The sequence below is a fragment of the Dermacentor variabilis genome, chromosome 9 (assembly GCF_050947875.1).
Source record: "Dermacentor variabilis isolate Ectoservices chromosome 9, ASM5094787v1, whole genome shotgun sequence".
Classification (NCBI taxonomy): domain Eukaryota; kingdom Metazoa; phylum Arthropoda; class Arachnida; order Ixodida; family Ixodidae; genus Dermacentor; species Dermacentor variabilis.
This window is the reverse complement of record NC_134576.1, coordinates 132,681,421-132,704,526: the sequence shown is the minus strand read 5'-3', so window position 1 is coordinate 132,704,526 and position 23,106 is coordinate 132,681,421. Positions and strand designations below refer to the sequence as shown.

At 49.7% G+C, this 23,106-nt stretch overlaps 1 protein-coding gene across 1 annotated transcript in view; it reads right to left on the bottom strand.

Moving 5' to 3' along the window:
- The window catches only part of LOC142557549 (uncharacterized), a 146,559-nt gene extending 124,479 nt beyond the window's left edge, over nt 1-22,080 (bottom strand). The window contains exon 1 of the mRNA XM_075669480.1: nt 20,926-22,080. Coding sequence (XP_075525595.1) covers nt 20,926-20,941 — 16 coding nt within the window. The 5' untranslated portion in view covers nt 20,942-22,080. The remainder of the gene's footprint in view (nt 1-20,925) is intronic.
- Nucleotides 22,081-23,106: the final 1,026 nt, after the last annotated feature.

Sequence of the window (23,106 nt, the reverse complement as noted above, 5' to 3'; positions counted from 1 at the left end):
TCTGCTCCCACGTTGGGCCCGAAAATATCTCAATTTCGAAGCAGCACCTAATCTTCTTTTTCTTTATTATTTCCTTGAAGACCCCACACACGGGTGTCACATTAGGGATGGGATTACAACAATAGTTAAAACAATATAAATTAAGGTGAGAGAATCGCTGACACTTCTTTCGTGAATGGAGATGGAACTTGTGATGGCACTGATGTCTTAAGGAAAGCCGTTCCAGTCTACAACTACATGAGGGGAAAAAAAAAAAAAGACGACAAAAGTGACAGTGCGCGTTTTGGGGCGAGCAACACTTAACAAACCTTCTTAACGAAGCGGTGCTGGCAGCAGCACTGTCAGAACAGAAAAAGTAGAAGGAAAACAAAGAACGAAATTAAAACGAGAATAAGAGAGGGATAAAAAAAAAGAAAACGAGTAAGAAGGAACGAGAAGCGTGATTTCGAAATCTTAAAGAGAATCCGCCGGGACAAATTTCCTCCCCTGAAAAAGCGAAGGCGTAATCGAACGGACCGCCAGAACGCCGCTGAATCCTTCGCCTGCGGACATAATTAATGCGCGAGGATGCGCGCAGCTTGGACGAACAACATCGCGAGTTGCTCACGCCCTTCGAAGCGCGCGCTGCCCGAGACTTCGCGCCGTGTGCGAGCATCGGCGATGCTCCATAAAAACTTCGGCGCCTCCGTTGTGGGAAGGGAAAAAATGAGAGAGAGAGAGAGAGAGAGAGAGAGAGAGTGTGTGAGAGAGAGAGAGCGTGAAGCCAAAGCGTGCTCTGAGAGCCGCGCTGTTTCCGCTACATAAATTGGACGCCTCGGAATCGCGTGTAGCGCTATTACACGTCGGAGGCGAACCATGCGGCCAAGATTGATCGACGCACTTCGAAGGGACAATAAAGGTGTCAATAAGTAAGTTAAGATGCCTCAGAAGGGTTTGGGCGCGAGCCAGTTGGTACGGATCATTCGTATTTAAAACAGCGCCAAAAAAAAAATAAGAAACACGGCTAATTGGGAGCACACAGGACGAGCGCTGACTGCCAACGACACCTTTATTGAAGCCTGCGCAAATATATACAATTCGCAACGGGCTCTCTTTATGCCTCCTTTGGCCTCCTTTTCCTCCTTTGGCCGTGTTTTTTTGGCGCTGTTTTAAATATGAAAGTTAAGATGCATTAGTAATACGTTGCACGATTCTGCAGTAGCGAAGTGGCCATTCTTAAACGCCGAGAGGAGGATTGGGAAAACCGGTTAAAAAACCCAAGAACGCAAATAAAGAGATAGGCGGGTGGCGACGCCTCCTTGACGTCTGCGCACCAGCTCATCATGACGTCATGATGTCAAAATCCATGGTGTCATGGGGGCGAAGCGCAAAAACGCTCCTATCCCGTGCATTGGGGGTACTGTTAAAAATCCCCTGGTGGTCAAAAATAATCCGGAGACCACCCGATATACGGCGAGCCTCATAATCATATCGTGGTTTTGGCACGTATAACCCTAATTTCTTAAAATGATACATTGCACTGCAATGGATTTAAATTTAACGCTCAGCCCTCCCCCCCCCCCCAACTCCTCAGAAGAAAAATGAAAGCAAGAAACCTCTCCAACGTCAAAACGGCTCAAGTATGACAAAAATATATCCGAACCTATGACGTTACAAGTGGCGTATCAGCGCTGAATACTTCGGCGCGAAGTTCCAAACTAGGAACTGTGGTCTCCGCTTCGTGAGGTAACATGTTTAGCCTTCTGTCGTGCAATGACCTAAAGTGGACTTCTGGAAGAATATTTTACCAATCTAGACTGACTTTGCGTTTCTATTTAGTGTACCGCTAAGCAACGCTCAAAACAGCTTCACGAAGGAATGACGCTGTATTTTTTTTTTTTTACCGCCACTCGCGGGCGCATGCAGTCGAGCGCATAAACGGCTCGAATGCGAAACTGCGGAAAAGAAAGCCCCGTCAATCACTCCAACGAGCGCGCTCCATCGGTGAACGTGATACGAGAAGAGCTTTACGAGCAACTTTTGTTCCCCCCCCCCCTTTATTTTATTGAACGCACGGAGATAGAAACAGTCGTGCCAGAGCAACAAACAGCTTCGCGCTAGCAATAAAGTACGCAAAAAAAAAAAAAAACGACGACCGTTTGTGGCGCCCTCTTCGGGTATATACTTTTCAGACCACCACTACGTTAATTGCACTTAACGCCACAAGGCAGACGACGGGTACGGCAATACAAAAGCATCAGCGCTAATATAACTTTCAGTTGATTGATTTATTCTGAAGTCGATGGGAGCGTAGAGACATGCCGTTAACTTACTCTGTCAGCGTAACCTATAAGCAACGTGACCGAAAATGAAACGAAGGAAGTCTGACGGCATTAATGAAGTGAAAGAGAAAAAAAAATGCGAAAGGAATCCAGACGACAGCAGAACAAACTTGTCCGTCGTCTGCCCCCGTGCCGGTTTAACAACGGCAATGGAGTCCGGACGACATCATACTAACTCGTCTGCTTTGTGGCGCTACCCTTTGGCGCTTAACGCAATAAATGTCGATAACAGATCAGCACCGACTAGTCCGACCCTACACGCATGATTAATTCAATTAGACCACTGCTTCACAAAGTCTCGTACCCTGTGACCCTAATAAGGTTCACCTAAGAGAAACATTAGGCTAGACCTGTAAGCGACACTTCTGGAAGGCTATGTTAATAGGTACGTTAATAAGGGATGTTTATGCCAGAAACGACGAGTAAACGATACGGGGATGGCGTCGTGAGCCACATTGATGTTCTCGTATCTGCGCCTCATGATGACATCTCTGGTTTTGACAGAGTGCTGTTCCCAGCCGTTTATTAGTAAGCAAGAACTGCAGCCTTCGCATTTCACCGTTTTTTATGTAACACTTTGTGCACGCTGTTTATAGTGTAATTATGTGACTTGACTTTAACATTAAATGTTTGACCTATACTAGTCGACTAAGATTGGATGTTGTTTTACGTCACGTTTACATTTCTGTTGCCTTCATTGAATGCACATCTGTAAAAAAAAAAAAAAAAGGAAGATGGTGTTTGTAAGGGCGCCAACATCTGCTAAGTATTATATATAGTAGTAAGAGTTGTAGTAGTAGTAGTAGTAGTAGTAGTGACGTATCACAGAAAAACCTTGATCTTGGATTGTAGCGCGAAGTGACACGGACACAGACCGTACCAACTCGCCCGGACCGTACCAACTCGCCCAACTTTCTATCCTTTTGCATCACAACAAAAAGTTACAACACCAGCAGCTGGTGGAGCCACACCAAAAGGCAATCGGGTCAGGTCAGGTTACGTATAGTTTATAGGGCTATCCGCTGAGCAGTTGTCGGAGTTGTAAACAGGACAAGCTGTAGCTGTTTCCATTTCCCGTCGTGACTGCACACGTTTCGTACGTAATGCATGACAAGTGAGAGAAAAGGGAAATGTCACGTGATGATGACAATTGTGGGGGTTACAAAACTCGCGCGCTCGTCTACGAAAGAGCAAAAAAAAAATGCAAAAAAGGGGAATAATTAAAGAGGCAGATGTCCGCGCTTCATAGTAATTGTTTCTCGCTGCTCGGCAGTTACATTTTGTAACCGTTAACAACAGTGTGAATGAAATTGATAGCGCGCAGGACTGTCGACCGTGGCTCGTCACACTAAACTTTCGTTTTCGAATGACTCACTGAATGGTAAACGAGCGCGTCTTGACATTGCATGGAAACTTAAGAGAAAAATGACAACGTGGTCAGGGTGAGGATGACAAATGTCAGTGCGCACGTACACCCAGCAGGCGAGGTTCACACCTGATGCAAAGAAAAAAAGTGAAAGAAAAGAAACAGAGAATAAAGAAATACGCTTTGTGGAACCATGCATGGCTATAAGGAAAACAATACTTAAGAAACGTAGGAGGCGCGCGAGATATGTGACATTAAGCGAAGGAGACAGCGATGTGGCGAGGAGGGGAGGAGAGGGGAAAGTTCATGTGTTCATGCACCGACCCCTGTTCACAGCCTCGCGGATAGCGCGTTCTCGCGCGGCAGAGTCGAACATGACGACACCGCAGAAGTCCTCCGCACGGTACTACAAGATGTCACTTCACCGCCAGAGCTTCCTGCCAACCTCTCTGAACGAAGCTTACTAACGCTTTCTTTGTCGTCAGAACTCTGCGTTTGTAGCACTGTCACGGCGCTGCTATATAAGCCCAGTTTTGGGCTTATAGCAGCGCCGCAGCGAAATGAAGACGAAGAAAACTGGGGTTTTTTTACACGGATGTATATCTGTGAGTGAATGAACGGGAGGGCACGCTTCTTTGAGGCGGGCTACGCCGAGTATACTACTCGGGTAAAAATAACAGAAAGAAAACGCACGAAAATATCTACGAACACTACACACAAACGCGCAAACACAAGTGTCAAGCACGCAAATAGTGTCACTATACTGTATAAGCGCACCAGCACCGATCCTGTACCTGGCACAGTCGCCCATCACACCGGAGGGTTGTTGTTCCTATCGGACAAATCTGTACGTCAACACTGCCTTACTAGAGCGGCAGCATTTTTTACGCACTATATTATTCTGCATCATTTTCCTTCTATATATTTTTACCTTAGTAACGTATTCGGAATTTTTGGATAGCTATTCTTAAAAAGCCATATGTTCCCATTTAAAGTAAAATTTCAGAGTCCCGATACGAATAAGAGTGCGTATTAAGGTCTGAACAACAGCACGTTCTTTCTTTATTTGTTTTTATGTAGAAACCTGGAAAGCTAGGATTACACCAGAGCCAGCTATCCAGAAATTCCATATTTAACACGTTCTTAACAAAAAATACAACAGCATCAACTTGCGCCTCAATCTGCTCCTCGGTTCTACGTAAGTGCAATCGCTGAAGCGGTCGCGAGCGTTACGTTAGACGCTGGATCGACCCCCCGCCCCCCTTAATAAGAATTGATTTCCAAACAAACCTTAACAAAGTTTCTAGTTAACGTCCCTATGTTTCGCTCACTTCCTCTTTCTATCTCCCCCGTGCCGAAAGGTATACCACCGCGCTGAACTGCCCAAGCATTGGCGCCAGATTTTCCTTAAGAATATTGACACGTGTACTTGTCTTTATCGGGCGACATGTTTTGCCGCCTAAGAAATGTTATCGCACAGCGCGGGACACGCCTGCATGTATCCGAAGTTTCTGGAAAGTTATCGATGCTTCTATCCGCTGTCTGTTGTCGCCGAACCTTGTGTTATCTGATTTCATCGCTTGACACGAATGGTGTAGAACTTTGTAGAAGGCATGCGGGTCCCAACGATTAGTCTGGAACATTCGATGACTGCTGTATAAAAGCCGACGCGCTTGACCCGCTGATCAGATTTTCGACGATCGCCGAGCGTGTTCGCCGCTATCGTTGTGCTATAAGTGTAACCTGTTTTGTGGGCACAGGTTCGCCCAATAAAAGTTAGTTTTGACGTTCACAGTATTGCTACTGTGTTATTCAACGTCACCACCACGTGACAATATATTACTCGTTAATGTAAATACAAAGTGACATCGAATGCACGCGGCGATAGAGAAGCCGGAGTTAACGCCATTTCGACCAGGTATAGTCTTCGTAACCTTGCGGCCTGGCAATTCGTACGACGTGACGTAAGAATATTATTGTAAGAATTCTTATCGTGAGACCGTTACTATAGGAATTCTTAACGCAAGACTTATATATTGTTCTCACGCGAAGAATTCTTATAATATTCTTACATCAGTTCGTAAGACCAAGGAAAGAAATTATGCGAATTTGCCTTTTGCTGCGCCCCTCGTGATGTATAGGCATCGGCAACGTCACCACACCCGATTGTTGCGGATGCCACAAAATCTCGCCCTGCGCGTCATGACGTGGCGATAATGTCGATGACGCCAGGTCCGCGTTTTCCAAACCTTCTTGCTCGGCACGTGCCAAAGCACGTGCCAAAGCGTCCCGCAACTACGACGACCAATACGTGCGAGCATATATACTCCATTTTCGAGGGATAAAACGCGGCTCTCCATTAGCTCGCACGAGATCAGCGGCAGCCGGCGGAGGCACGCGTGCAACCCGCCAGAGGGGGGGCCGCACGCCGACTAGCGGCCCTGCGCGGATCGTTGGAGCGCAGCACAGCTGCAGCGAGACACGCTCAACCTGCTGCCGCCGCGCCGGCTGAGAGGATGAACGGAGAGCTAGCAGCTGGGAGGAAGAGGGAAGGGAGGAAGGGAGAGGAACACACACGGCGCACACTGCAGGCTCGAGCAGTCGGCGTGCGCAGCACCACCAGCCCGTCCCCCTCTCTCTCTCTTTCTCTGTCTCTCCCGGCATGCGACAAAGCTGGCGGGAAGCGGGCGGGAAGCCTTTTGCGGTGCGCTGAGCTCTTGGCACCCGCAGTAAGCCATCGACGACGGGCGATAGACACGAGGAGCTGGGTTTGTACGTTGCTGGCGCTGCGCTACGTTACATACGTATAAGAGGCAACGAACGCTGTGGAGGCTACGGAGCCGTGGCCTCCGAGATCGCTCCGGCGTGCACGTTTGCGATCTCGGAAGTCGGGCTCAAGTCATAGTATTTCCTATGGCCCTCGCTAGCGTGGACACGGAGTCTTCCAGGGAAACCCTTGAAACGTGGCGGGTTTCACGTAAAAGTAGGTTGTGATGGCGCGGCGAACTCGGAGCACTCCCTGACTCGTCCTCAGCGTCAAACAAACACCTCACGATTACTGGCAAGCGAAACACAATGGAGGCCCTAGAGAAACAACACTCGACAGGCATACCACTCGAGCTTGTGCAGAGTGCACAAGCTCGAGAGAAACTATACTAAAGAGCAGGATCGAAGGTCTACGCGTTGTCAATTAAAGGGTTTCGGCACACTTCGTCAACAAAGGTTCTGGGAGGGGCTGAATGTCATCAACTTACACGAAGTGCCATCGATGAGCCATCGATGGCCCGATACGAAGTGCCCGATGAGCCATCGCCGTGACTACTCGCAGTGCAATACAATGGAATCCATAAAGGCAATACACATCGAAAGCTACATACCGGATGATTACGCACTGTCGTCAAATGCTGCCCAATACACCATCAACACGGACTCTTCCGTTGTTCAAACGTTGCACCAAACCGCACAGTGAAAGATGCGGATTGCTAGCACAGCGGTGCACACTGCAACCGCTGGGTACTCGGGGCGTTGTTGTTGGGCCTTCGCCCACGGCTCTGGGGCATTCGAATCCGTGAACAAAGCCTTTTCGCAGCGGTCGCTCGATATAATCGGATCTGTCTAACAAGGAGGCTGGCAGGTTGCAAGGCGAGGGTGAATTTATCGACAATCGAAGCGCACGGACAGATCAGTTCTGCGGAAGCTTGAAAGGTGGAGGAAGCTTCATGAAATGGAAAATTTGTCACCCTCCTGAGGTTAACACGAAGCTACTAAGTCTTCCTGCCATGCCAATTTGTCTTCGTGTATTGCCGATTGTCTTCCTGTCATGCTGACTGTTTTCCTGTATTGCGGATGTTTTCCTGTTTTGTCGACTGCCTTCCGGTCGTGCCGATTCCTTTACTTTCATGTCGATTGCCTTCCTGACTTGCCGGCTGTTTTACTGTCATGCCGCCTGCCTTCCTGTCTTGCCGATTGTCTTCCTGTCGTACAGATTGTCTTCCTGTCATGCCAATATCTTCCTCTCACGCCGACTGTCTTCCTGTCTTGCCACTTGTCTTCCCGTCGTTCCGATTGTCTTCCTGTCGTGCCGATTGTTTTACTGTCATGCCGCTTGCCTCCCTCTCTTGCCGATTGTCTTCCAGTCACACCGACTGTCTTCCTGTCTTGCCGATTGGCTTCCAGTCGTACCGATTTTCTACCTGTCGTGCCGACAGACTTCCCGTATTGCCGATTGTTTTCCTGAGCCGACTGTCCTGTCATGTGGACTGGCTTTCTGTGTTGCCGATTGCCTTCGTGTCATGCCGATAGTCTTCCTGTCGTGCCTATTGTTTTAATGTTGTGCCGACTGACTTCCTGTATTGGCGATTATTTCCTGCCTTGCCGACTGTATTCCTGTCATATCGACTATCTGTATTGCGGATGCCTTCCTGTCATGCCAACTATTTAATGTTATGCCAAATGCCTTCATGTACTGTGGAGTGTATACACCTGCAGTGTCTGTATTACCGAACGCCTTCCTGTCTTCTCCACTGTCTCTTTGTATTACCGAATGTCCTTCTGTATTGCCAATTGTACCGTATTTCTGTCATGCCCATTGTCTTCCTGTCGGCTCTTTTACTGTCTGTACTGTTGATTGTTTTCCAGCCTTCCCGGTTGTCTTTCTGTCATGCCGATTGCCTTCCCGTCATGCCGACTGGCTTCCCGTCTTTCCGATTATCTTCCCGTCATTCCGATTGTCTTCCCGTCATTCCGATTGTCTTCCCGTCATTCCGATTGTCTTCCCGTCATTCCGATTGTCTTCCCGTCATGCCGATTGTCTTCCTGACTTGCCTATTCCTATCGAGCTGACTGTTTTACTGCTATGCCGACACGCTTCCGGTACTGTGGATTTTATTCCCGCCTTGCCGATTGTCTTCCTGTCGTATCGACTGTCTTTCTTTATTGCTGGTTGCCTTCCTGACATCCCTATTGCCTTCTTATCGTGCCGACTGCTTTACCGCTGTGCCGACAGCCTTCCTGTACTGTGGATTGTATTCCTGTCTTGCCGATTGTCTTCCTGACTTGCCAATTGTCTTTCTATTGTGCCGACTGTTTTACTGTTATGCCAACAGCCTTTCTGTGCTGTGGGTTGTATTCCTGTCTTGCCGATTGCCTTTCTGTATAACCGATTGTCTTCCTGTCTCGCCGATTATTTTCCCTCTCATGTCGATTATTTTCCTATTTGGCCGATTGTCCGGTTGTCTTTCCATAGATTTCCATAGAATGTATCTGCCATATTCACTGTCCTAAGAGTAAAAATAAAAACGCGGGAAAAATAGAGCCGCCAGTAAACAAAAACTGCATTGACGCCTCGTGCCACGATTTCTATAACTCTTGCTCATGCCCCCCCCCCCCCCCCCCCCTCTCCGCGCCCTGCCGAAGGTCCCGCGCTATATGCTATAATATGCCTCAAGCGTTCTGCGCGAATCTCTCTCTGCAGCTGTCAGATGGACGAGCACAGAGCGCCATAACGCATGGGCGTCACGCCGACTCCGAACAATGCCGGCCACTTCACACCCTTTCCACTCGTCTCCCCTCCCCATCTGTTGGCATTACGCTTTCCTTTTTTAAAAAAAGAAATATCCGTTTCCGAAGTTCTCGAGGCAAAAGCACGCTCGGCCGGCTCGACAGCTTGCTTGCGGCGGAGGGCTCGCGCACGCAGAGACCAGACGCAATATACAACGCCGACGCCTTAATTCGTTCATTCGGTGACACCGTATAAGTTCTAAAAAGAACTGAATTCTCAAGCCTTGCGTGCCACAACCTCGATCGGATTACGAGACGCGGCGCCATGGTGGGGTACTCCGGATCGCGTTTACAGACATCGCGTTTACAGTGTAACGTCACAGCCACTGAGCAACACAGGCGGGTAATACGCATATGGTTTTCCTACAAATATTACGACAGGAAACTGTAAACTCGTATATACATCGATCTTGTCCGCTTGACATACGCTACAGCGAATGATGTTTACAGAACCGCGATATATCTGGTTCCGGTGCAGAGTTACGGATTTGTAAACTACGTGGTTCAGATTTCTTTCTTTTTCTAGCTTAACGATAATCGGCAATTTTTGTAAGACGTTTGAGGCCCTAAATCATAATGCTGATTCCGACGGTCGGCCAGAGGAGTTCGGCTTTAAGTCATAAGTGCAGCAAATTTAATTGACATCAGTTAAGCGGTTGTCTCGCGAGAGTATTTCTACGTCTGATGTGTATTTGAATAGGGAAATCTGAGTTGGTCATTAAGACAAAAAAAAAAAAGAAATAAAGAAGAGTAAATTTGTCGGTATCTAATATTCCGTAAGCAGGCTTTTCCACACACCTAACTTGCCCTAACCAATATGGCCGCGCTTCCGCTATAGTTGCCAGTGGCACTGTTAAAACCGAAACAAGCTTCTTTTTTTGACAGTTTAGACGGCGCGAGGAGCGGAGGGCGGCAAGAATAACGTCACCGACCCGCATGCTGAAACCTCAGTTACGATTCCAAACCGTTGTCCGCCATCTTCGTTAGGTCACGCTAGCTGCGTGGAGAAGCGCACTTGCAGGTTTCGTATGTCGTCTAGTAAGCAATGTTTCTTCTTCTTTTTCTTTTTGCAGAAATTACTATATAAGTGGCCTGAACGTATTTCACCCCCGTACAAGTCGTAAGTTGATTTAGTAGTGCAGTTTAGTGCCTCTTTAATTCCGGCCTCAACATATTTGTTTTGACACACGAATAAATTGTCAAACGTCTCATTCAAAACGAGTGACATTCGTCCTTGAGCAACGCTGTGCGCAATTTTTGAATGTGTGGCATCAAACGCGAGGTTCGTTAGATGCGTGACAACGCACAAAACCTCTCGATAACGTAGAAGATAAGGTAGACAGCAATGCATATCTCTTGCTCCGAATATAGCATCCACAAGCATCCCTTGCGTCTGGCCACACTGAACGCCCTCGCCCGACTGCCCGAGGCGCCCTGCTATAAACTGTCTCCGCATTTCGTAATCAAACGGACGCGACTGTTATAAAAGCGACAGTCACGCACGTGAGCTCACATTCACGCACGCACAATCAAAACGTCATTCTAGACGAACATGCAGGAGAATAAAGAGAGAAGAAAAAAAACTGGGCCTCGAATCGCTCGCTGACATACTCGTCTGCGGTGTGACAAGTGCGATGCGCCTGAGGGGCCGGGCCACAGCTGCGACATCCTGTTGATGCCAGTGCCATGCCGACTATGCGACTGCGCAGATCATGCTGCAACTGCACGTCTGCGCGCGCACACACACTCACACACACACACACGTGCACATGCGCGCAGTCAGCGAGACTGCAAACTTTGTCGCGTTGTGCTTTCGTACTTGGCGCCACACTTCTGATGTCCTTGTCATTCGCGCGAAGGACGTACGTACGTACACACGCAGACACACACGCAGACACACACGCAGACACACATACATACATACATACATACATACATACATACATACATACATACATACATACATACATACATACATACATACATACAGACAGACACATACATACATACAGACACACAGACAGACACAGACATACACACAGACAGACACACAGACAGACACACAGACAGATATATAGACAGACAGACAGACACAGATAGATAGATAGATAGATAGATAGATAGATAGATAGATAGATAGATAGATAGATAGATAGATAGATAGATAGATAGATAGATAGATGTAACCACGCATGCACAGCATCCGCACTCGAACAATAGGCGAACTTGCGGCTTCGGCGGAGTGCCTGGGCGGAACAACCCCGCCGTGTCTGCAGGCCTCTCCAGGCGCCGCCAAACATTTGACGGCGGTGCGCCGCGCTGCACGTCCGCCGAGCCGTCATCCTCCGCGTGACAGTCGCACGCGGGGAGGCCCGACCAACCGCTGCCGCCTCGCGAAGGCATGGGTGCAGCTGTTGCACGCATGCCTGTCGGGTGTAGGCACAGAAAAACGCCGAGCGCCAGCTAGCCCCGCGACCCTTCCCCCCGCCCTTTTTTTTTTATTTTGCCCTCGCTACAGTACAGGTCTAACCCGATTACGCGATGCCGAAGTCGGCCGCGTGACTACGCTTCGGAGCTCGTTAATGCACCCCGCGATAACCTAGCGTGTAAACACTCCCCCCTAACACACACACACACACACACACACACACACACACACACACACACACACACACACACACACACACACACACACACACACACTTTAACGAAGCTCTGATCGTGCGCGTGACAAGAACGGACGGAAGGAGACTGCAGTGTCAACACAGACTACCTAACAGTATACCGCTTACAGAAAACAATTTCGTTGTTTCCGGCAGACCGCTCGGTCTATAGACATTGTGCGTGTTTGTAAACGAAGAAGGCGTACACAGGATAGGACATGGTGTCAGAGGAGAGCAGACGAATCATTTGAAGATGACGCATCCCAAAAAGGTCTACCACTCCGTTTCAAAGGGGGCACTCGTGTCACCACCATCATAAACCGCCAGGCGACGAGACGGTTCGAAAAAAATGAGCGTGTTCCAATTCTGGCCAGCACTGCAGAGAGTCAGACAGTCTTCAATGACTGCTATAAGAAGACAGCTTAGAGTCCTAGCGACGGCACGTCGCCTCGTGTTGACGATGAAAGCTAAAAAGAAACGCATGATATGGATGTATTTTAACGTTTAGCATGCGCGAACCTATGATATGCACAGTGTAACTTACACTAAGCGCATAATAAGGTGCGACTACGTTTTCTAGTGCCCGCGCGATCTTTCGGCCCATCTTCCAGGTAAACTAACTCAGCAGCCGCCATCTTGCTTGGGCAGCAAGCAAGATAGCGTCGTTCTGACCCTTGGATGAAGGTAAGAATTGAGAGGGCATTGACCAACGCGATGGAAGCCAAACATATCGGCCAAACCGATCGTATCGGTCACGTGATCGCCACGTCAGCGAGCGCGCGGTGCAGTCTTCAATGCTTCCGCTCTGAAGGTAGAGCTACGGCAGGGCAGCCGAAAAAAGTGCGCATCAATTAAAAACTACCGGGGAACCAAACAGTCCGGGCCAATAATGCACCGAGTTTCAGAGGTCACGTGCCGGGCCGATACTGAGGGGGGAATAAAGTGAAGGGAATGGCTTCACGGTGGGTTCGCTTGCCATTTAGGCCGGCGGCGGCGCCACGTGTAATGTTTCCTGCTAGTTTATTTCATTCCTCCATGTAAAACTGCGACGAGCACGTTTCACCTATTTGCTGGGGCAAAGGCGTTGGCAGTACCGCTTATTACCGCTTATTAGCGCGTAGTAGATTTCTTTCTTTCCGTCTTTCTTTCTTGTTCTATTGCGAAAACAACGACGCTACGCAAATGTGTATACTAACGCATTCGTGGTTGAAGAGAACGTTACAAGATGGCGCTGCGCCAGCCAGCATTCCGGCATTCTTAATACGAACTTTAAATACGGACGAGCTAAAAATCGCTTCTAGCAAAAGAGTCAGGCCAGAGGGTGGGATTGCGAGGAAACATTATGTGATGTAAAGAAAAAATTTATATACATATATATTATATCGGGTTATAAGCTATGCGCATGCGCACCTAGAGTCGATACAAAAAAAGAAAGGAAAGAAAGCTGGGGAAACGGAAACGGTGGATATAAAACCCGGAGAACAAAAACACAGGCGAGCGAGCGCAAATGACAGCTGGGTCCTTAGCCCCTTTGTCCATTTTTTCTCTCCATTTGTAGTGTGCCTACTTTAACGACTGAAACGTGCGCTTAGGAAGAAAAAAAAAAGGAGGGGGGGGGAACCAGAGGTAATTCAGAACGGACATGAGCGCATGCTTGTCGGCTTACATGATCTGTTCTTGTTGCATCGCGGCTGCGTCCCAGTTATACATATCATCGCCGTTTTTGACGTGCTTTTGCGGATTCGTACAACCAACCGGTGTGAAAGTCTGAACGACAAAAGAACAAAGGGGGTCAGTCTCCGTAACGACTTTCTTTTAAACGCGCCCGGCATAAAATTCTGTAGACAAAAGGACAACTCTACGGGAAGAGGAAAGTCTACGGACTGTGTAAATCGATGCCCAATCTTAAAGGGAACACTTAACTGGTATTTACCTAATAAGGTGTTGGTCTGGTCGCAGTGGAATAGCCAATCCATGGCAATAGCTTTCAGCGCAGCATGCAGGAACCATTCATCTACTGCTTAATTACAGCTGCGATACACGGCGAAAGCTCGTAGATTATTTTTCGTTATGCATGGGATGTCTGCCCGAGACGTCACATCAGCCGCTCTTTTTTTCGCGACACAGTTGAAAAAGATGTTGCTGTTAAAACGCATTAATTATCCAGTAAGACGTGTTTCCTTTAACAGTGGACCTACACTCAGTGAATCATGCCATCAGGTGAACGCCATTAGAGCTGGCTATATTTAAGCTAGATGGGGACCATCCTTGCGCCCCGAGCATGTCGTGGACAGACTAAAAAAAATATAGAAACTTGGCCAGTCTTATGCTACCGGTCTGTTTGCAAGTCTGTCTTTCCCCTCCCCCTCCCCCTCCGCCCCAGCCCGTCAGCATCGTGAGGGCAGCCGGCGCGGAAAAAGTTTGACGGCGACTTAGCTGGAGGAGTGCCAGCCGACGGGGTATACACGCCAAAACCGCTAAACTCTTTCTTTCGAGTGGAGGGCTTGGAAAGATAAGGGGTTTCGGGCTGTAAATAACGCGAGCGCATCTTCTGCACGGCCCAAAGCTGTGTACTGCTGCCTCCGTTATTCAAGCATATGTATACGCGGTTGCGTTATCGTGCTCTGGACGGGTAACAGAAGGGGGAGGGGGGGGGCTGCACCCGCTAATCCTTGAAGGGCGCTTTCAGGCAGAGGTGAGTGACGGTTGGTTCAGCGCTTCCCGACGCTGAGAACCCCGGCCGTCACACTCACGGTCGAGGGGCGACGTGTGCGTAATTCGGAGAGTATATCGTCGCGAGAGGCGCCCGCCTATCCCGATTGGCCGAGGAAGGGGATGCGGATTAGGCGCCGCGGTTCAGACGTGTGCCAGCAGGCATCGGCGTATATGCAGCGGTAAGTTGTCAACGACCACGATGCAACGGAGCATCGCCGTGGCCTCAGAGGTCAGAAACAATTACGGTATAGCCTCCGGTCTGGCCACCTATGCGGCCTCCGAGATCGGCAAAAGGGGGCGGTGGTATCGGACGACGCCGCATTTGAAAGGGTGTAACCCCCCCCCCCCCCTAAGAGGTCGGCCGACACAGACCCCCCTCCTTCTTTCGAAGGTTGCATTTTCGTATAGAGTATGCAGAAAAGCGCGTATATATATGAAAGTAGAAGAAATATCTTCCGTTGCCGCAAGGTTATGATTGACAAGCTGATGTATTTCTTAAGAAGAACTTAAGAAGAATTGAGAGGGCAGAAGAAGCGCCCGTGAACTTTTCGATTATTTATTTATTTATCTATTTACAGACAGAAATCATGGTTGCACTAATGATCGGCTGTTCAAATTCGGCGTCGTTAATGGCATCCATTTTCGCCCTGTATATATATATACGCAGTGCGTGAAACGCAGCTAGGATCGTTCTGACGCAGAGACGCCCGACTGGCAACGCTCGGCGTGCGCCGCGGCCTGCAAGCCTCATATTTCTCTGTCATCTTTCTTTAAATGTAATTAAGCATCTGGTTGCACGCCTTTCTCTCTCTCTCTCCCTTTAAAATTTTTCTGCGAGCAACACAATCTCTCTCAGAGGCGCTCGCTCTCGTTGACGTTCCGTGCATCGACGCTGCGCGGAACGCGGCGGCATATGCCACCTCGGGATCGTCGCGAACGGCGCACCGAGATGTCGCAGGATGCGACCTTACAAATGCGGGCAGGGCGGCGTGCCCTTTATAACGGCGGGCTAACGCACAGCATGCCGCGGGAGAAAGGCACGCCGTGACAGCTTGTATCACTGTGCAGCGCCGCCGCCGTCGGCGCCGAGATGACACTCGCGAAACAATTAACGCGTTCGGCGCGACAGTCGCCGAAACAGACCGGCGCCGATATCTGCGTATGTGCTCGGTGTAGCGTAAAAAAGGCGTGGCCTCCGAGATCGCAGTGGCGGTTGCCGCGAATCTCGGAGGCTGCGGGTAGGTCTCGATCGTGAACGTGTACGTACATGAAGGTTCTCTCTATACCGTACAGTCGACTGTCAGTGCCCAAACGCACACAACCTCGCGAGCGAAAGAAACAATGTTGGAGAGGGACGCGATTCGGAATATATATGTATTGATGACGCTTCAGAAATCGCGCGAGCATTCGGGAGCGCGCGATCGTTACGAAACGCGGGCTTTGTTTTGTACTGGACAAAGGGCAGCGTTGTAACAACTCTGAGAACCGTCTCTCGACGTACAGTTGCGTCGTTTCATTTTTTTTTTCACAGCCCTATAGTGGCTGGCGTCGGCGACACTGGCGTAAGATAAGTGAAAGAGTCACAGCCTCCTCTGGCCGATGCACCCTGCGAATACGGCTAACGGCAACCCTAAAAAAAAAAAAAAAAAAAAAAAACATGCTCCGCGACTGCCCCGTCGTCGCGTCTGCGTGACCCCATCGAGGCACGTGCCATCAGTAGTGGCTTTCGCGTTTTTCTTTCTTTTTTTTTTTCTGACAAACGCGCGCAGGAAATTAGTTGCGCAATCGCGTATTGACAAAGGAGCGAAACGCCATGCTACGTACACGACTGCCGAACGCATTTTCACCGGGCGATAACTGCGTTTCTTTGAGACAGCTGAAAACACTTCGGGCGGAATCAACGGAAAACGATCCCGGAGACTCCCGGCCAACGAACGATGCAGTTGCTTCACGCGAGATGCGACGCAGCAACGGTCGAAAGATCGGCAGCAGCAACGACAACGCGATTAGCAGTGACAGCAGCGACAACGACGTCCGCAACGACAGCGCCGCAACGTCAACGACGACACCAGCGAAGACAATAGCAACAACAGGAGCAGCAACGACAACTACACCGACACAGAAGTATACATAGCAGCAGGAGCGCTGAAAGCTACGCGAAAGACACAACAAGGTCAGCAACAGCTGCAGCGACAACGACATCCGCAGCGCTGCCTCACCTTTACCAACTGATGTTTGCCCGCATATATTTAGTCATTCTCTCGCAGAGATGTGTTTTTTTTTTTTTTGCTCTTCAGTCCTTTATTCTGTTCTTCGTGATGCTCGTTAACGGCAACGAAAGCAGCGCACACGACAGCAACGACAGGAGTAACAACGACAACTACACTGCCAAAAGCGGGAATGACAGCAGCACTCAGAACAACGCAACATAGGCAGCAACAGCCTACACGCACGACAGGAACGAAAAAAGAAGAAAGTACGAAAACCATCGACACAACAGCGACAAGACCTCGAGAGATGACAACAAGCTCGCGGAAAACGTCAAAGCCTCGGGAGTATAGTGTTCGGCAAGTCTGGCGCACTTCCCGCGGCAGCAGGCCGAGAGTCGCCGACGCGTCAACGAGCCGTGCGCGCAACAATAAAAAACGGCAGATGCGCGCGTCGCATGCGGATCGGCTCACCTTTGCCGGAAGCGCAAAAAAGAAAGAAAGACGAGAAAGCAAGAAAACGAAGAACCCCCGGCATGCGCGTGCGGTCGCTGCGAAAGTCGCGATCTGACCGCGCGAGCTATAGCTAGACCACGGGCGCGCGCGCATGTCACGACAACGCACTCGGAAGGCGGCGGCGGCGAACAGAAAGGGTTTACACAAAGCGGGGAATGCTGCTACGACTGTCACCAGAAATAGCGCTTACACACACAACGGCGCGCGAACATTGGTCGGTTATTGATTACCCCGCAAAGCGGGACACAATGGCATCCGAGAGGAGCGAACTGCGGCGAGCCCTATATTTGACGTAGCCTGCTGTTTTTCTCGCAAACCGCAACAAAATGACAAGCCGCGTGCGCTAGAAACCTCGCAGCAGAAGTTGCAGCAGACGACGACAGCTCTGCTCGCGAGTTCCAGAAGAGCCCGCTGGTCGCACCGTGAAAGACAACGGTTAATAGCGTCGCTATTAATGGAAACACCCGCGGTCGCGCGGTTCTTCTTCGAGGATCAAAACGTTGAGTCAGCAACAACTGCAAAATAGTGACACACAATGATGAACAACAGCTGCATTTTAGCAGAGGAATAAGCCAAAGAAAGTTGCAGACGACACCTCTCGATGGTCCCTTGCAAAGCGTGCTGCTCTTCGTAGACGGCAACGAAATGACAAGCTGCGTGCCCTCCAGAAGCGTCGTAGTAGGAATAGCAGAAGGCGACGGCATCCATGCTCGCGAGTTCCTCGAATGGCAACGTTTCGTAGCGTCACTATTAAGCAAACTCCCACTATTGAACGGTCCTTGAAGCTTCAAGGATCGAAACCGTTAGCGTCAGCAGCAATCGGAAAACAACCTCAGAATGAAAAAAAAAAAAAAGTAACGCGTTCACACGATACGTGCAGAATTAGCAACTGCATCAGAAATAGCGGAAACCTGCAGACGACAGCTTTCATCGTTTCCTTGCGAAACCCTGGCCGAAAACAACGAACATTAACTTTAAATGTACAAGTTTGTGTATACCGTCGATTTCTCACGAACGAAAACGGTTGAATCAGTAAATGGCGAATACCTAACTGTACGGCGTCGCAAACAGCCGCAGCATTCATCAGCAAACAGCTCTCACATCTGCCTTTCCGGCATCTATCATCACTCTCGGCTAACGGTAAACATTACATTAGCCCCGTAATGCCATTTATGCTAGGCTGAGTTTCATACCTCAACATTCTGATTTGAGCACGGGAAGATTGACGCATAGTCCATAGTAGCAGTTCTGACACGTAGGGCCAATGTTTCAATTGTACATAATTCAGAAAACCGATTATTTATGAATTAATTATACTAGCTAGGGTTTTACTCAAATAATTTTCCCTCTTGTGCTTGCGAATGTACTCTCTATGGTAATTAAAAAAAAAAACACAGGTGGTACCAATTTCCCTTGGTATGTAGCTTCATTTTGGTGCATTACAGGGTTTAAACGAATACACAAATTGCCCCCAGAAGAACACCACTGTTGACCGTCAAGAGCTCTGCCAAAGTGCTTTCCTCTTCAGCGTATCAAGCAAACGCGAGAGAGAGAGAAAAAAAAAAAGGCGCTTGAAAGTGATGACCGCTGCATTCTCCTTTCTTTCTACCCCATTTCGCTCTCTTCTTCTGTTTTTTTGTTTTTTTTTTCACTCGCGCGCTGTCTTCCAGGGGTCAATGCGTAACAGTGTAAACAAGTGTGACCTCTCGCAAAATGCGTGCAGTGTCACTTTAGCACTGGGTTCTGCGACGACGCGCCTTTCGCCGCAATCGATGCAGCGTCGCTTATGCAAACATGCAAACGTTATATTACCCAGCTCGAGCGAGAACAAAAAAAAAGTTTCCTATTTCTAAAGAAAACCGAAGAGAAAACGCGCCCCTTCTGAGGCAATGTCTCCTAGTATGTTTGCCCATTCCCACTTTAAAACGGCGGCGTTGTGAACTGCCAGCGTCAGACTCGCCCATTACATCTGTTCAGTATTATCACTCCCATTATTTTTACTCAGTGTGCTTCAAAAAGCTCCACGCTATATGGGTCAGTGCATTAGACAGACAGACAGACAGACAGACAGACAGACAGACAGACAGACAGACAGACAGACAGACAGACAGACAGACAGACAGATAGATAGATAGATAGATAGATAGATAGATAGATAGATAGATAGATAGATAGATAGATAGATAGATATTTGCGAAGTGTCGCGCCACCTTTCGCAGATGGATAAAATATGAGCCAACGTCAAATCAGGACAAATGAACTACGCGTGTGCGACAGATGTCCCTCTGTTCCTTGCTCACAGGAGGCGCGAATGTCTGTTAGCGCTAGAAAAAAAAAAAGGAGAAAGAAAAGAAAATGGCGGGATCGCCGCGGGAGACCCGTCCGAGTTTGAAGCGCGCGAGCTCTTGCGGCCGTTGTCGTTATATTAAATAACTCGGGCGCTCGCAAGATAGCGTAAAGCCAGCACCGCAGAAATGGATCGAGGCAGTAAGTGTTGCGCACGAGGCATTTTGTGGCCGCGGCGCCGCCATGGGGGAGAGACGAGCGATAGCGAGCTCTCCTTTTTGCGTCACAAGCGCGCGCGCACACACACACACCGACCGACTGTACCGCCGCATGTGCGACGAGAGAGCTGTCAAGGGCGACGCAGGGCTGGCAGGGCGACAGCACGCGGTCGGCTATACGACCACGACGGCGGAAAGGAAACGCTGGACAGAAACGAAATAAAAAGAAAAACCGCGAAAACCAGGAAAAAGGAAGCGGTCGTCTCTCGCATGTCAAGCTCTCCCCCCCCCCCCCCCCCCCCCCCCCCTCTCCGGCTGTGTAAGAATTGACGACAAAATCGGGGTCAAAAACGCAACCGCTTCGCCCTCTTCAGTCTGCCGAAACGTCGCGGAAAAAAGGACCTTGAAGGTGAATCTCTCTCACCAGGTGTTATGGCACACACGCGCACGTCAAACGCGCGCCCATGTGAGGCGCACGGAAGAGTACGAACGAGCGTTCTCTTGCCGCAAGAACCGGGAAGCTAGCACGAGGAAAGTAAAAGTGTATGCGGTACATACATATTCAAACTGCACTGTGGTTTCTTACAGTACGTGTAAACTTGCGCGCAGAAACATACGTTGGAATGGAAATGGGGGAGGGGGGGGAGGGTAAGGTATGTCTGCGGAACTGAGGCGAGACATGCCATTTTGTCTGATATTCGTCGCTAGGAGGAAAAACAAACGGTGCGCCGCGGCTGCGTGGTGTTTCACAGCAGCCGTCAGCGATAATGTCAAGTGTCAGAACGACGGTTTGACATTTGACGGCCGCTCAGCCGAGCGGCAAGTTTTTTTAGTTCTAACGCTTACAGCGTTGGCACGGTTTTTTCGAAAAATAATATAATAAGCAACGACGACGAGGAGGACTGTTGCAGACGAATGCCGATCGTCTGCTTAAAAGCTTATCGTTTTCTCGCAGCGTGCGCGAACGCGCGAGATGACGGCGACGTTTCGAACTTGACACGGCGGCACGTGGTCGCGTCGAGGACACACCGGACGGCGCTCACTTTCCTGCCCAAAAGATCTGCAAGCACTCACCTCTCTTGGACTTCATCCTGACACGGCAGTCGGCGAGGCAAATAAAAAAAAATGCACTCCCCACAAGAGTCACGGGCTCATTGTCGTCATTCCTGGTAGTATTCCCATCTTGCTGCGTCGTCTGCGGCGCGCTGCTCGGCTACTGCTGTCGCTGCGACGACGCTTCTGCCAATCCAGGGCGGCACACGCGGGATCTCTGAGTGCGCGGGCCGCGTTGTAACGGGCGGCGAGCGGCGCCTGGCGTCGTCTGCTGCGCTCGCGGCGGTTGCAGCGGCGGCGGCGTTGCGCCAAAAGCACGGCTGCTCCTTGCTTGCGCTTCCCTCGTGCTCGCTCTTCAGCGCCGAGAGCGCCGCGCCGATCTCTCAGCCACACACGCAGCGCCAGCGGCGAAGCCGGCTTGCCGGGGCAAAAAAAAAAAAAAAAAAACCGCTTCGCTGCTGCGGGCACGTTCAAGTCGACCGTTGTGAGGGGAAGAAGCACCGGCGCTCGCTTTGGCTCGCCTCGCCTCTCCCCTCCACCGCTGCTGCAGCAGCAGGCGACGACAACGAAAGCAGACGACAGCAGCGAAGCCGAACGACGCAGAAGGGCGGCGCTGGCAGCGCCGCCGTTGCAGCAGCAGCCAATTCGCAACAGGTGTGCGCGGACCCAGCGGAGCAGACGACGCGACCGCAGAGCCGCCTGCGCCGTTGGCAACGGAATATGCCTGCGGAAAAGCCTACTTTTTGGATCCGCTACGTGTTTGTGTGCCCTTACCTAATCTAGTATTCGTGTTCGCTTTGAACGAGGTCGGTAGTGGCTGCACAGTTGCGCCGGCACTGCAAGTGTCGCTTACACCACTTCAACCACGAACTACGACGACAGCGACGACGTTCGGTGTTTTTTTCGCACGTCATCACATCCGATCACAAGCCGAGTTGTCTGTTCGCGTGTCAGCCGCAACTTTGTGTAACTGCAGCAGCGGGTCCGAAAGGTGCGTTTTAGGTAACGTCAGCGGGATATTTGTGCACTTTAGCAGACAAGTTAATTTAAAGCCACTGTTTGGCACCATTTTAGTCCTTTTATGTATGCATTGTTGGAGATAATACCTTTATTCGCTGCCTGACGCACGTCACTGCGGCACAGATGAGAACAGCAAAAGTGGTGCGCATTCATGCAATCCGGCGTTGCGCAGCTCATGGCTCCGGTGTACGCAACAATAGAGCATCATCGCCTTTTTCTCTAAAAATACATCGACTAAACCTGCTTAAGAAAGAAACTGCGATTGAAATGCATATAATTTTTCGTTGCTATGGGGGAGGAGTAGCTAGAGTGATAGCTATATCAAGTTCGTCTACGTACGTGTCACGACCGTCTGCTATACGCGCTATCGGAGAACAGACTACAGACCAACGCGTAGCACTTTCGGATTGACGGCCGGCCGCGCTATTATGTGTGTCAGCGGACACGCTCAAGTAGTTTTCGTGTCGCGTGTTCGCCACGTGAAAGTTGTTCGCTTACGTGTGACGTCACGGTGCGATAATATAGGTCAGATAACCGCTTCGCCAGGAAGGCCGTCCTGGCAATTCCCGCAGGCCGCCCGGGGGCTAGAACGAACAAGTAATTTCTCGCGTTCACCTGAAGTTGAAGGTGGCCAGTTTTATACTGCCATCGCGACTCGCACTTTCGTAGACGGTATTAATTATCGTCATTGCGGTAGTGTGAATTTATAGGCCAGCGTATTTCTAAGTTCACGTACTTCGCATTGTGTAGCTCTGCGGAATATACCTATAGTTGTCGAGCAGTTTAGCATATCGTTGCCGATCAACCGACACCGGTACCGTCTGCCACAGATCGTGTATATGCGCAAGGTCCACCGCGCACGTGCAGTTGTGGCACAGTAAAATCATTAACGGTAGAACTATGTACCGTTGTGTTAAAATATTGTGATAGTAAAGGAACCGTTATGACAGTTTTAAAATTCCGCTAGCGCCATGATGTCTCCAGCATGCACATACAACGTCAATGTGACAGCATTTTAAAAATTCCTTTCAGCTTATACGAAATCTAATGCAAATATTCTGCTGCAAAACTATTGCCGAAATCCCCGTTAGTTAGCTGGCCTGACTGTAGTTGTCGCCATTGCTATTATTCCGATTGTTTCAGAATTAAATTATTAAATATAGGAGATTCGAGAGACAATGA